Genomic DNA, 13,425 nt, shown 5'->3' with positions numbered 1-13,425 from the left:
AAAAAAAAAAAGCAACAGAGAAACAAACGGCATCCCCGCAACCTCCCCCCACCCCGTACACCTCCCCGAACTGTGGCATACACATATCCCTAACAGAACTTTAACCCTGGTGATCCGATAGCCTACGGCAATGCTATGCGTAGCATACAGATCCAAAAACCCAATACAGAGAAAAAAAAACTATGCGTAAAAGTCACTACACAGCAAAGTCCAGAACTGCTAAGCGAAGAGGAAACTCCCCGGACATATACTTGCATATTGTAGGGCCACGTATAAAGGAAACTGGGTGTCAGTCTGGAGCCAGTTGGCGGGCCCCGGGGCGTATCTGTCCAGCCAGGTTGCCGCCTCCCTCAAAGAGCTGAAGAACTTAGTCTCCCCATCCGCCACCACACGCAGCCTGGAGGGGAACAGCATCGAATAGGAGAGATTCAGGTCACGAAGACGCCGCTTGATGGGCATAAACTGGGCCCAATCTTTTTGGACATCTGCTGCAAAATCCGGAAATGCCGACACCCGAACACCATTCGGAGCAGGGGGCCCTTCGCGCGGCCCAGGCTCAAGACAGAGTACCGGTCTTTGTAAGGCAAAAACTTGGCAATAAATGTTCGTGGTGGTGCGCCTGGGGGCAAAGGCCGGAACGGTACCCGGTGAGCCCGCTCCACCGCAAATTGGGATGTAAAGGATTCAGCGCCATACGCCTCTTTCAGCCAGGATTCCAGGAAATCCTCAGGATGTGCCCCCTCTTCTTTTTCAGACAGGCCCACAAATCTCACATTGTTTCTGCGAAGTCGACCCTCCATATCCAGGAGTTTAGTTTGCAGTGTCGAGACTTGCTGTGTAACCGCAGAAACAGACCGTTGCAGGGGGCCGCTGAGGTCTTCCCAGATTAAGAGACCCGCGTCTCTGTTTCGCCCACCCTCTCCTGGACTCGCTGGACATCTTGGCGCAGCAGTGATAAGTCGCACTGCACCTTCTCCATTTTGTCCGACAGTTGTTGTTCGCTGGCCGCTATGGCCTCCAAGACCTGCTGAATGGAAGGGGTAGATGGCTGCATGTCCGAGCCCGAGTCGGCCCCAGCCGGGGGGAGTCGGTCTGTTAGTAGGAGAGGACTTAGGAGATGACTGTGTCGGCTGAGCAGCAGGCTGGCGGGCAAACTTCTCCAATTTAGCCGCAGCCGCACTATGACCGCCCCACACCATAGTATCGAGGCCCAAGCAGCACTCAAAGCCCCAATATTCAGTGTCAGGAAGTGCAGCAGTAGGGAGGAAGTGCAGTAGCAGCAGTTCCCCAGGGCTCAGTGCATCCAGCAGTATAACAGAGGGAAAGGGGGGGGGGGGGGGGGGGGTCAGAGGGACCCGAGGACAATATAGTGATGCAGGCTATTCAACCAAAGGAAGGGCAGCTTGTACCCAGGCAAATCTTCCAGCCCTGCAGTCCCCTCAGAGGTACAGAGCCACACAGACAGGATATGAGCTTGAAGCTGCAGCCAAGATGGCCGCCGGGCTCACAGTGTTCACTCTCCCCAGCAGATTTCATCCCGATCGCGGGTGCCAGGGGGTCAGAAGCGGCCTGGCAAGGTGCTCCAAGTGTGCTGGTGAGGGATGCCGCACTCTCCAGGCGCTATGTGAGGTGATCTGCGCCGCGGGTCCGCGCGCGGCAACACAGCGGAGCTCCGGAAATCGAGGCCGGGGATTTCCTGGTGGCCCAGGCCCAAGATTCGGGCGGCCGCCGGCGCAGGCTGTGAGCTCCGACAGGGGTCTTTTGGCAATGCCCACCGCTTCACCCTCAGGCAGTCAGCGTGTCCGGGTAAAAAGTAAGCTTTTGATAGGGCCCAGGATGTTTTCAGGATTAATTAGCCGGGGAGCTCCACCGTCCTGCTGCCTATCCGCTCACTGCCGTGGCCACGCCCCTCTAAACACTTTATATTTAGTAACTCAAAGTGATATTGTTACAATAACAGTTTCAAATAGGTTACATACCACGATGTATCCACAGGCTGTTTGGTATTGACACCGTTTTTACTTCTGTGAATAGAAGAAGCCGGCACCCCGGCTGTATTTAACAGTGCTATCCGGATAGAAAGCGTGTCCGTTAATGTAATGTACTGTGTATGGGTGATGCCGTGCTTCCCCTTTAATAGGACACCTTATCCTCCTCCCTGGGATACCTCTGTTGCCGCCCCGAATAGCATAGCACTGCTGGTGCTGTCTCACCCGCTCTATTCAGCGGTAAGCGGTGAGGCCGTCACTGCCCCGGGTATGGATGCGCACTGACTGGGGTGAGCAGTGGGTGTCTCACAGCTATGGATGTGTCCTGGGAGCCAAATAATCGGACACTTGCGCAGCGTGATACCTGCTGCCCGCGGCACCGATCAGATAAACAGGTGAATGAAGTGTCTGTACATAGTGTTATCTCAATATACTGGTCAGTACAAGCGGAGAACCTATGTAAGTGATCTAGGTAGTTTCTTCCACTCTTCCCTAGCTGTATCTTTAACAACACTGCCTCTTATTGTAGGGGACACAGTAGGTCCTCCCCACAATTCATACACTTCGGTGGCCCCGTAATTTTCCATGAAACATTTAGATGCCTTGCTGTTTGGACAGTCTTTCGCCTATTTGGAAGGATTTTATTGTGACATTTTCTCCTTTTGCTGAAAGGGCTGAGGTTTTGAAACCACATATGGGAGTGGGGCCTTTTCTTTCTTCTTTGGGCATACCGATGTATGATCATTTGTATTCTCCATGGCACTCAGTGTAGATTTAAAGGGTTCTACTTTCTACACTGTCAATGTCATGGGGCTGGTATTTGAGTCGCCAGGATGTTTGATTTTTGCAGAGAAACTGATGCCTGTTCAGGCCACTGTTTTGTTTTGTCATTGGCAGATAGGTGTGGAGTCCTTCAGTGTCTGACATCCTCACGTTCCTTGTCATATGGGATCTCTGCTGCTCAGATATGTTGTTTTTTGTATTCTTTGGCCTTTTCTTGGGAGAGACTGGCAGCCACACATTTACCAACTTTCTTGTTTTCTGGCGTTTGTATGCAAGGGTGCTAGTTTCAGCCAGACAGTTGCTGCGTTCAAGTATCTAATCATACTCTCCCCTCAGGCAGCTTTTGGAATGTCCCATGGTGAGCAGTGTCCCCCAGATTTGATGAATTAGAAAATTGTTTTTTTTTATTTACTCTATACTTGACATTAAATCCTTTTTTCTGAATCCATCTGTGTTTCTACCCCTTACGCTCAACCTTTTGTATTTGTTTTTTGATGTTGTTGTTGTTGTTGTTTGTATTTTCCAGTTTTGCTATTTACAAAGCTTCGGTTTCGGTCTTTCTTTAAAGTTGTACTAAATAGCAGGGGTTTGTAGAATGGAGGAGCTTCTGTCTTAAAGCTATAGTACAAAAATCCCATTTTCAATTTGGTCTAGTCATAGTTTTGTTTTTTAAAGTAATTAGGCTAGATCCAAGTTCTGCCAAACCTTTATGAAACTGTAAATTCTAAATAGAAATCAGTACAGGGTCTGTTGTTGATCACACTAGAAGAGGGAGGGTGTTACTGGTTCATGAAGTAATGAAGCAAGTAGTGCTAAAGGAGTATAAGTATCAAAGAGGCCTGTCTAGAATAGAACACGTATTCTGTAGCCTCTGGAACATTCTCTTGTCTGGCAACAAATTGTAGTCTGTGATTGAGAAGATGACTGGCGAACTATCCAGTTGACTGCCACAGACCAAGAAAATTGCATATCCACCACCCCCATCATCAAAACAGCAGTACATGGAAGCCAGGATCTATATAACTTTCCTCTATATGACACACTGTTGTTCTAGTACAACAAATCAGTCCTTTTGTCAGTACAACAGAAGAGCTGACCACAAATTAGCACGATGAGTGTGCTGTCTTCGTTTTCTAGTCTTCTAGCGACTGACTAAAGTTTGCAGAAAATGTAAATCATCTATTCAGGACAGTCTGATGACTGCTCTTCCTAGATAATGGGAACAAACTCCTAATTAAAGAAGTTTGGATGTCCACAGATTTCATAGTAACAAACCAGAATGCCAAGTTGCCTTACTACTTCTCGCATAGCAAATTTCCATGAACCCAAGCTGTTGATGCTTTCTCTCTGCTGGTCCTGCGTAGTTATGGCTTTCCCAATTTCCTCTGTTTGCTCTCCCAAAAAAAATCGGGAACAAGAAAGCAGCAATTTTACCATCACTGTCAAGAAGACCCTAGTTCAGTTGCTAATGAGATGTAGAACTCTGACAGTCTGGTTGGATCTGGTATAGATTCTTCACATAAAGTATGGTATGGAGGCTGAGTGTTGCTGCTGCATATTATGTTGCAGTCAAAAAAAAAATGGTCCTGTTTTATATAAGAAAGCCTACTATAAAGTGTGGTCAGAAGCCTACTATAAAGTGTGGAGAAGATTTATTTCTTGAACTGAAACTAAATTTAATCCAGTGAAGGCAGAAGTTACGGGTTCTAAAAAAATGTTGGCACGAGTTCTTTGCTAAGGAGTTGGCACTTGCAACCTTGAAGGTGTGGATTTCTACACTGAGTATTCTTCTGGACCGTAACCTAGTCTATAGATTTTGTGAAGAAATGAAAATAAAATAGTCTTCTGATGAAATCTTGCACAGCAACCTGGACTTGAGCTCCCCCCCCCCCCCCCCCCACCCCGCAGCACCATTTCCAGTGTCTATGTTCTGCATACACTGTCCCCTCTTCAGCATCACGTGACTTCTGTGCTGCTGATAAAGGGACTTGGGAGCCACTGCTCCGCCCTGTATGCAGTCTGCTTCCGGCTCTGCATATGCACTTCCACAGATGCCGGAGGGGAGTACTCAGGGAACACGGGAGTGGAGCCCCCACATCTTAGTTGCCCAGGTGCCCCCACAAACCTTAATACAGCCGTTGCCATGGTGTACTTAATAAGAAACAGAATTGTCCTCTGTAAAAGAAATCCTCTGTTTTAATGGTAAACACAACGTACACATGTATTTTTTTCTGAGAAATCTAAAATACTAATGAGTATATGCTTGTTTTTCGGTAATCTACGTTAAGACCACAGAGTTTGCTCTTTATGACTAATCTGTTCAATTATTATTTGAAATTTCGACAAGTGGGAAAAACAGCACTTACCAACGTTTTTAGGTCGAATCTAGATTCGACCTATTCAGGTCCAGTGCCGTTTTTCCGACTGGTTGGAAAACACGTGGTTCGGTGGATTAGCCGCGGAACGACGTGTTTTGTAAAATTTGCCGGCGTTTCCGACAAGTTTTTGGCCCGTTTTCGACAATGCCAATTCGACTTTAAAAAAGTCAGATTGCCATTGTCGAAAACTGTCAAAAACCTGTCTGAAATGCCTGCAAATTGAGTAGTGAGGGGTCTGATCCTCTCCGTCGGAGAAGATCCAACACTAATTGAATACACCCCTATGCCAGTTTCCAAATGTTTCATGTTTGTTTTGTTCCTAAATATTTATTTCATTATTACTATTTTAGCGTTTTTGATTCGGTTTTAAATGGTCTCATTTTTTTGCTGTTGACAGACATTTTGGTTGTATGTTTTCTTACATGTATTAGTCTATAAAATAGGGAATAATAGGAATGGTAGTTTGAATTCTGTGTGCCATAATGTTATCTATATACTTTTGTTGTTTTCTCTAAACCCATTGGGGAATCTGTACCCTGGGTCCTACAGTTTCCTCATTCATTCCCCATTCTTATGTTTCCCCTTCCTGCTTAATATTCAGTTATTTTTATTAACCAAGCTCTGGACAGAGCCAGAGAAGAAATGAAGACTGAAACCTCTTCCCCACGAAACAGATTTGGACTATAGTAAACTTCAAAGAGGAGTTATAGAGGTATATTCAATTAGGGTCGAATCCATTCCAACATGCATTTGTCGGAATGGAGCCGGCAACCCCTATTCAAATCTCATCTCAATTCGACTTTTAAAGAGTCGAATTGAGATGACTGACCAGGAGGAGGAGAGAGAGGGGTGGGGGGGGGGGGGGGGGGGAGCCGCGGGCAGACGGAGGAGATTAGCACTGCAGGAGGATGTCACACAGCCGCCCGTCCTCACTGAAGTGTTCACCGGGCTCCAGCAAGTGAGGTCGCGCTTGCTGGAGCCGGGTGCATCCTGCTGCAACGCTTATCTCCCCTGTCTGCCAGCGGCTGTCCCCCGTCTTCCTGCGGCTCTCCCCCCCTCTCCTCCTCTGGGTCCCACATCTCAGTCCGACATTTTTTTAATTCGGACTGAGATGGTCGAAAACGGGGTCAAGATTTGGCCCCCCTTTTCGACACAAGCGCGTGGATCGGCAGCTATTCCGCCGATCCACGTGCTTTTCGACAAGTCGAATTCCTCGGCTTGTCGAATATATTGAATAGGTTGGAACCCCTTCCGACCTAAAAAAAAAGTCGAAAACTGACGTCTTTTCGACGTCAATTTGAATCTCCCCCATAGTGTGCAAAAGGGTGGGTGTGCAGTGGCATCCTAGTGGACTGAGCAAGAAGGTTTTACTTGAAGTACAAAATCCTGTTTCCTGTGTCCTCATCATTGGGAACACTAGATCCTTGGATATCCCACACATGCCCCGTCAGCAGGGTACACTGTCAGAGTAACAATGTGCAACACTTTATGCCCTAAACTTGTGTCCTTAACGGCAGACACATTGAAGTTGGGAATTACATTTGGGTCTCAGACTGTTTCTAAATTTATGCAGCTTGAGTGAAATTAAAAAATACAGAAGCAAGTTCAGGAAAGTCTGCAAGCAACTCGCCAATATAGACTTCTTATATATTCCTGCTTAATTGCGAAGACATCATTTTATATAACTGCTAAACTGCATGGCGTATGACTTAATATTACATATCTTAATATTATTTCCAGCTTATAAATGTTTGCTCCAATGATGGACAGCGGATGTTTGAAGCTGCAGCTGTGGGCAGTCTACTGGCAGGAGGGCCGATTGTTGCAGTACTTGGCATGGTGTACAATGTCTATATTTTGGGTCCCACTGGTTTTCTTGGCTCTGCAGTATTCATCCTGTTTTATCCAGCTATGGTAAGTCATTTTTTTTACGTAGGTGTTTCACATCTGGCAAAGCAGAAATCAGAGTTATGATTATTAAAGTACAAACTTCTTGTTTATTTAAATCTGTTTTTGTATTGATTTATGTATTTTCAGATATTACAGAAAAACACAAAGGACAGCATTAAACAAACTTTCAATATACAGAAGTTGCAAGTGAACTGCATACACACACTTTAACTGACCATATTGCATATTCAGTACTAGGTAGTGAAGGAAGAATATTTAGAGGGTTTTTTTGGGGGTTGTTATTAAGGTGCAAATACGTGCACAGGCAATACTCTCAATGAAGTGGTTTCTGCATAATGAACCTGTTAATTGGCGGGTTATCTACATATAAAATAAGTTACCTATTCTTCCTTACTGTTTTTGCAACACTTCATTATAGACCAGTTGCTGTGGCAACTTTGAAACTACAAAAAAAAAAAAAAAGTTCCCTGGTTAAATAATGAAACTGCAAAGGCTGTCGTCATTTTGGCTTTAGTATGGTCAATACAGTGTAAAAATTGCCAGAATGCTTATAGCAAGTAGTCCATTTAGTGTAGCTTAGCATAATACATTGTAATTAGTCTGATGTCACCAATATGTTGTAAATGTTCCTTTGTTTAAGGCTATGGCTTGATAATTAATTCGGTTGATATACCATGTTTTTTGTTTTGTTTTCTGTTTTTACAGATGTTTGTGTCCAGGCTCACAGCATATTTCAGAAGGAAGTGTGTGTCTGTGACAGATGAACGTGTTCAAAAAATGAACGAAGTTCTAAATTACATAAAGTTCATTAAGATGTATGCTTGGGTGAAAGCATTCTCTCAAAGTGTTCAGAGTAAGTTGTGCTGGTTTGGGGAAATTGCACTCGTGTAGAACTAGTGTTTCCGTTTTAGGAGAACAGTATTGCAGGATTATTTGTCTGAACAACATGACAACGCGGGTTTGCATTGATTTATCTGAAGGCTTGCACGCTCTGCTCAATGAAATGTATTGTGCAATATTCACATGGCAGCAGAATTTGAATGGCTCCCACTAGAGCTTTGGAGGATTGGATTTAATTGAAAGTACATACATTGCACAATTTAATGTGTTACAAAGTGCTAAAATGAACACCATGTCAGCCGCTGTTTCAGACAGTTGTATTTCTGCTGCTGTAAGATTTATTTTGCAATTGTATAATTTATTAGGTAATTATCTTTTGTTTCAGAAATCCGAGAAAATGAGCGGAAGATACTTGAGAAAGCTGGTTATTTCCAGAGCATCACTGTAGGCGTAGCTCCCATTGTCGTTGTCATTGCCAGTGTGCTGACCTTTTCTGTGCATATGATGCTTGGCTATGACCTCACTGCTGCCCAGGTAACTTTAGAAGCTTAGCAACCTCTTTTCACTGTTTTGCTCCCTAAGGATATTGTAATCTGTAAACAAATTTGTTCTGACTGCAAACTGTGCTGTAAGTGACTTAGTGTGGTAAAAGGGATTCTGGCTTAATTAGTTTTAAGGTTTCATTATTTTAGTGATAGTACAATGGTTTGCTTTTCGCCTTCAGATGATCAGCACAGTGCCAAGCTTTGTAGATTATTGATTAAGTATGGCAACTAGGGAGGACTCTTAGTTATAGAGTATGATTCTAGTGATTTACTCTGTGAGAGTTGTGCATGTTTTCTGTTTATTTTATAGATACCCTCTTATGTGGGATCTTAAACCCTGAATTTTGGCGGGTAGTTTATGCCATTACCTGGGTCCTTGGACTGACCGTATATGGTGGTGGTGGTGGTGGTTGTGTTTTTTTGCGGGTTTTTTTGGGGTACAAACTTTATTAAAATAATTCATGAGACAAAGAAGCTATATGTACAATCCACAGTGCTGAAGAAAGGTGTAAGAAATTGAACAAAGAGGGAAGTAGTAGATAACAGCATAGATATAGAGAATATACCAATTGTAAATCCAGAAATCCAACTACTGGTTGTGCTTTTATAGCCATGAAATCCCACTTCTGTTTCTCTTACGTCCTAGAGGATGCTGGGACTCCGTAAGGACCATAGGGTATAGACGGGCTCCGCAGGAGACATGGGCACTATAAAGAACTTTAGAATGGGTGTGCACTGGCTCCTCCCTCTGTGCCCCTCCTCCAGACCTCAGTTAGATCCTGTGCCCAGAGGAGATTGGGTGCATTACAGGGGAGCTCTCCTGAGTTTCTCTGATAAAGAATTTTGTTAGGTTTTTTTATTTTTAGGGAGCACTGCTGGCAACAGGCTCCCTACATCGTGGGACTGAGGAGAGAGAAGCAGACCTACTTAAATGATAGGCTCTGCTTCTTAGGCTACTGGACACCATTAGCTCCAGAGGGAGTCGGAACGCAGGTCTCCCCTTGCTGTTCGTCCCAGAGCCGCGCCGCCGCCGTCCTCGCGGAGCCGGAAGATAGAAGCCGGGTGAGTATAAGAAGAAAATAAGATTTCAAGGCGGCAGAAGACTTCAGATCTTCCCTGAGGTAAGACCGCTGCGCGCCTTTGCTCCCACACAACACACACTAGCAGGCACTGATGGGCGCAGGGGGTGGGCGCCCTGGGCAGCAATATAAATCTCTAAGGCTGGCATATGAGTATTATAGGCTGCGGAGGCAGTAGTTATATAAAATCCCCGCCAGTATTATAAAATTGAGCGGGACAGAAGCCCGTCGCTGGAGGGGGCGGAGCTTGGTCCCACAGCACTAACCAGCACCATTTTCTCCACAGAGCACTGCAGAGAAGCTGGCTCTCCGGACTCTCCCCTGCAGAACACTGTGAGACAGGGCAAAAAAGAGGGGGGGGGGGGGGGGTCACTTGTAAGGCGCAGTGAGTGTTTTATACATAATTATATGAAAAAGCGCTATATATTCTGGGAATTTGTTTTCCGGTGTCAGTTGGCGCTGGGTGTGTGCTGGCATACTCTCTCTCTGTCTCTCCTAAGGGCCTTATTGGGGGACTATCTCCAGATAAATATCCCTGTGTGTGTGTGTGTGGGGGTGTCGGTACGAGTGTGTCGGCATGTCTGAAGCGGTAGGCTCATCTAAGGAGGAGGTGGAGCAGATGATTGGGGTGTCTCCGTCGGCAACTCCGACACCTGAGTGGTTAGACATGTGGAATGTTTTGAATGCAAATGTGACCTTACTGCATAAGAGGTTGGACAAAGCAGAGTCCAGGGAAAAAACAGGGAGTCAATCCATGGATTTGACTGGGTCACAGGGCCCTGCAGGGTCTCAAAAACGTTCTCTATCCCAAATAGCAGACACTGATACCGACACGGATTCTGACTCCAGTGTCGACTACGATGATGCAAGTTTACACCCAAGGGTGGCCAAAAGTATTCATTATATGATTATTGCGAGGGTGCGCATGTATAAGGAAAAGAAACCTGAGGTAACCTTTCCCCCATCTCATGAGCTGAACGAGTTATTTGAAAAAGCTTGGGAAACTCCAGACAAAAAACTGCAGATTCCCAAGAGGATTCTTATGGCGTATCCTTTCCCTGCACAGGACAGGGTACGGTGGGAAACCTCGCCCAGGGTGGACAAGGCTTTAACGCGCTTGACCAAGAAGGTGGCGCTACCGTCTCCCGACACAGCAGCCCTCAAGGATCCTACTGATCGCAGACAGGAAACTACCTTAAAATCTATTTATACACATACGGGGGCTTTACTCAGACCGGCAATAGCATCGGCATGGGTATGTAGCGCGGTTGCAGCTTGGACAGATACCTTGTCAGCTGACATTGATACCCTAGATAGGGATACTATTTTATTGACCTTAGGTCACATTAAAGACGCAGTCTTATATATGAGAGACGCTCAGAGAGACGTTGAGCTGCTAGGTTCAAGAGCCAACGCCATGGCGTTTTCTGCTAGGCGAGCCCTGTGGACCCGCCAATGGACGGGTGATGCAGACTCAAAGAAGCATATGGAGGTTTTACCTTACAAGGGTTAGGTTTTATTTGGGGAAGGTCTCTCGGACCTGGTTTCCACAGCTACCGCGGATAAATCTACATTTTTGCCTTTTTGTTCCCCCACAGCAAAAGAAAACTCCACAATATCAGAAGCAGTCCTTTCGGTCGCATAAGTCCAGAAGAGGTCAGGGCTCATCCTTCCTCGCCAGAGGTAAGGGTAGAGGGAAAAGAATGCCTGCTCCGGCTAGTTCCCAGGAACAGAAGTCCCCCCCGGCTTCTACTAAATCCACCGCATGACGCTGGGGCTCCACTGAGGGAGTCCGCACCAGTGGTGGCACGTCTTCGACTCTTCAGCCAGGTCTGGCTTCTGTCAGACGTGGATCCTTGGGCGATGGAAATTGTATCCCAATGCTACAAACTAGAATTCGAAGAGGTGCCCCCTCGCCGATTTCGGCCTTGCCAGCTTCTCCCCCAGAGAGGGAAGTAGTGTTAGCTGCAATTCAAAAGCTGTGTCAACCGCAAGTGATTGTCACGGTTCCCCTAGTCCAACAGGGAAAAGGGTACTATTCAACCCTGTTCGTGGTCCCGAAGCCGGATGGCTCGGTCAGACCCATTTTAAATCTGAAATCCCTAAACCTGTACTTGAAAAGGATCAAATTCAAGATGGAATCGCTCCGGGCAGTGATCTCCAGTCTGGAAGGGGGGGATTTTATGGTGTCACTGGACATAAAGGATGCATACCTTCATGTCCCCATATATCCTCCTCATCGAGTACCTGAGATTCGCTGTACAGATCTGTCATTACCAGTTTCAGATGTTGCCGTTTGGGCTTTCCACGGCCCCGAGGATTTTCACCAAGGTGATGGCGGAGATGATGGTGCTCCTGCGCAGGCAGGGAGTCACAATTATCCCGTACTTGGACGATCTCCTGATAAAAGCGAGATCTAGAGATCAATTGCTGAAATGCGTTTCACTCTCCCTGAGAGTGCTACAACAGCACGGTTGGATTCTAAATCTGCCAAAGTCACAATTGATTCCAACGACTCGACTATCATTCCTAGGCATGATTCTGGACACGGAACAGAAGAGGGTTTTTCTACCAATGGAGAAAGCACAGGACCTCCAGAACATGGTCAGAGACCTGCTAAAACCAAAAAGAGTATCGGTTCATCAATGCACTCGAGTTCTGGGGAAAATTGTGGCAGCCTACGAGGCCATCCCCTTCGGTTGGTTTCATGCAAGGACTTTTCAGTGGGACCTTCTCTACAAGTGGTCGGGGTCCCATCTACAAATACATCAGAAGATATGCCTGTCCCCCAGGGCCAGGGTGTCTCTCCTGTGGTGGCTGCAGAGTGCTCACCTTCTAGAGGGTCGCAGATTCGGCATTCAAGACTGGGTTCTGATAACCACGGACGCGAGCCTCCGAGGATGGGGAGCAGTCACACAAGAAAGGAATTTTCAGGGACTGTGGTCAAGCCAGGAGGCTTGTCTACACATCAACTTACTGGAATTAAGGGCCATATACAACGGCCTACGACAAGCGGAGAATCTTCTTCGCGACCTACCGGTTCTGATTCACTCAGACAACGTCACAGCCGTGGCTCATGTAAACCGCCAAGGCGGGACAAGGAGCAGAGTGGCAATGGCGGAAGCCACCAGGATAATGTGTAAACATGGGACCCCTTTCAGTCCGCTGGTCCGGGTGTTCGTTTATTTTTTTTGCCAAGTACGAGGATTTATATCTGGACACTGGATTGAGGTGAGTATAATTTTATTCACAGGTACCCCGGATCGTCGGATCAGGAGACGTGGCAGTCGGCGGGTCAACATAGGTAAGTATGTGTGTGTCGGCAGGTGTGAAATAAAGTTTTACTCTCAAGGTGTGTGTCTCCTGTTTTTATTTGGGTATTTTTTTCCCAGTAGTACTACAGGTACCAGCGGGCCCGTTTTTCCCCCGCATGCTGGTACTTTGGTTCTCCAAGTACCAGCTTGCGGGGGAGGCTTGCCGGGACTTGTAGTACTACAGGAAAAAACAATATTCTTGTCATTTTCTCAAGGCTATCAACCCCCCATCCGCAGCCCTTGGATGGGGGGGACAGCCTCGGGCTTCACCCCTGACCCTTGGGTGGCTGTGGGGGGACCCCTTGATTGAAGGGGTCCCCACTCCCCCAGGGTACCCCGGCCAGGGGTGACTAGTTGGATATTTAATGCCACGACCGCAGGGCGCTGTATAAAAGTGACCCCCGGCTGTGGCATTATCTGTCCAGCTAGTGGAGCCCGATGCTGGTGTAAAAAATACGGGGGACCCCTACTCTTTTTGTCCCCCGTATTTTTTGCACCAGCACCAGGCGCAGAGCCCGGTGCTGGTTTTAAAAATACGGGGGATCCCCTGTCCATTTTCCCCCCGGATTTTTTGAACCAGGACCAGC

General features: G+C 46.7%; 1 protein-coding gene and 1 long non-coding RNA gene across 4 annotated transcripts in view; one reads left to right on the top strand and one right to left on the bottom strand.

Moving 5' to 3' along the window:
• Window positions 1-13,425, top strand: part of ABCC5 (ATP binding cassette subfamily C member 5) — a 201,748-nt gene that overhangs the window by 86,598 nt on the left and 101,725 nt on the right. For all 3 annotated transcript variants that reach the window (XM_063916576.1, XM_063916578.1, XM_063916579.1), the window contains exons 7-9: window positions 6,890-7,063; window positions 7,766-7,913; window positions 8,286-8,434. In XM_063916576.1, coding sequence (XP_063772646.1) covers window positions 6,890-7,063; window positions 7,766-7,913; window positions 8,286-8,434 — 471 coding nt within the window. The remainder of the gene's footprint in view (window positions 1-6,889; window positions 7,064-7,765; window positions 7,914-8,285; window positions 8,435-13,425) is intronic.
• Window positions 6,696-13,425, bottom strand: part of LOC134909575 (uncharacterized) — a 55,684-nt gene continuing 48,954 nt past the window's right edge. The window contains exon 3 of the long non-coding RNA XR_010175974.1: window positions 6,696-7,096. This is a non-coding gene — a long non-coding RNA (uncharacterized LOC134909575). The remainder of the gene's footprint in view (window positions 7,097-13,425) is intronic.

The sequence above is a fragment of the Pseudophryne corroboree genome, chromosome 4 (genome assembly GCF_028390025.1).
Source record: "Pseudophryne corroboree isolate aPseCor3 chromosome 4, aPseCor3.hap2, whole genome shotgun sequence".
Classification (NCBI taxonomy): Eukaryota; Metazoa; Chordata; class Amphibia; order Anura; family Myobatrachidae; genus Pseudophryne; species Pseudophryne corroboree.
This window is presented reverse-complemented; position numbering and strand designations above follow the sequence as displayed.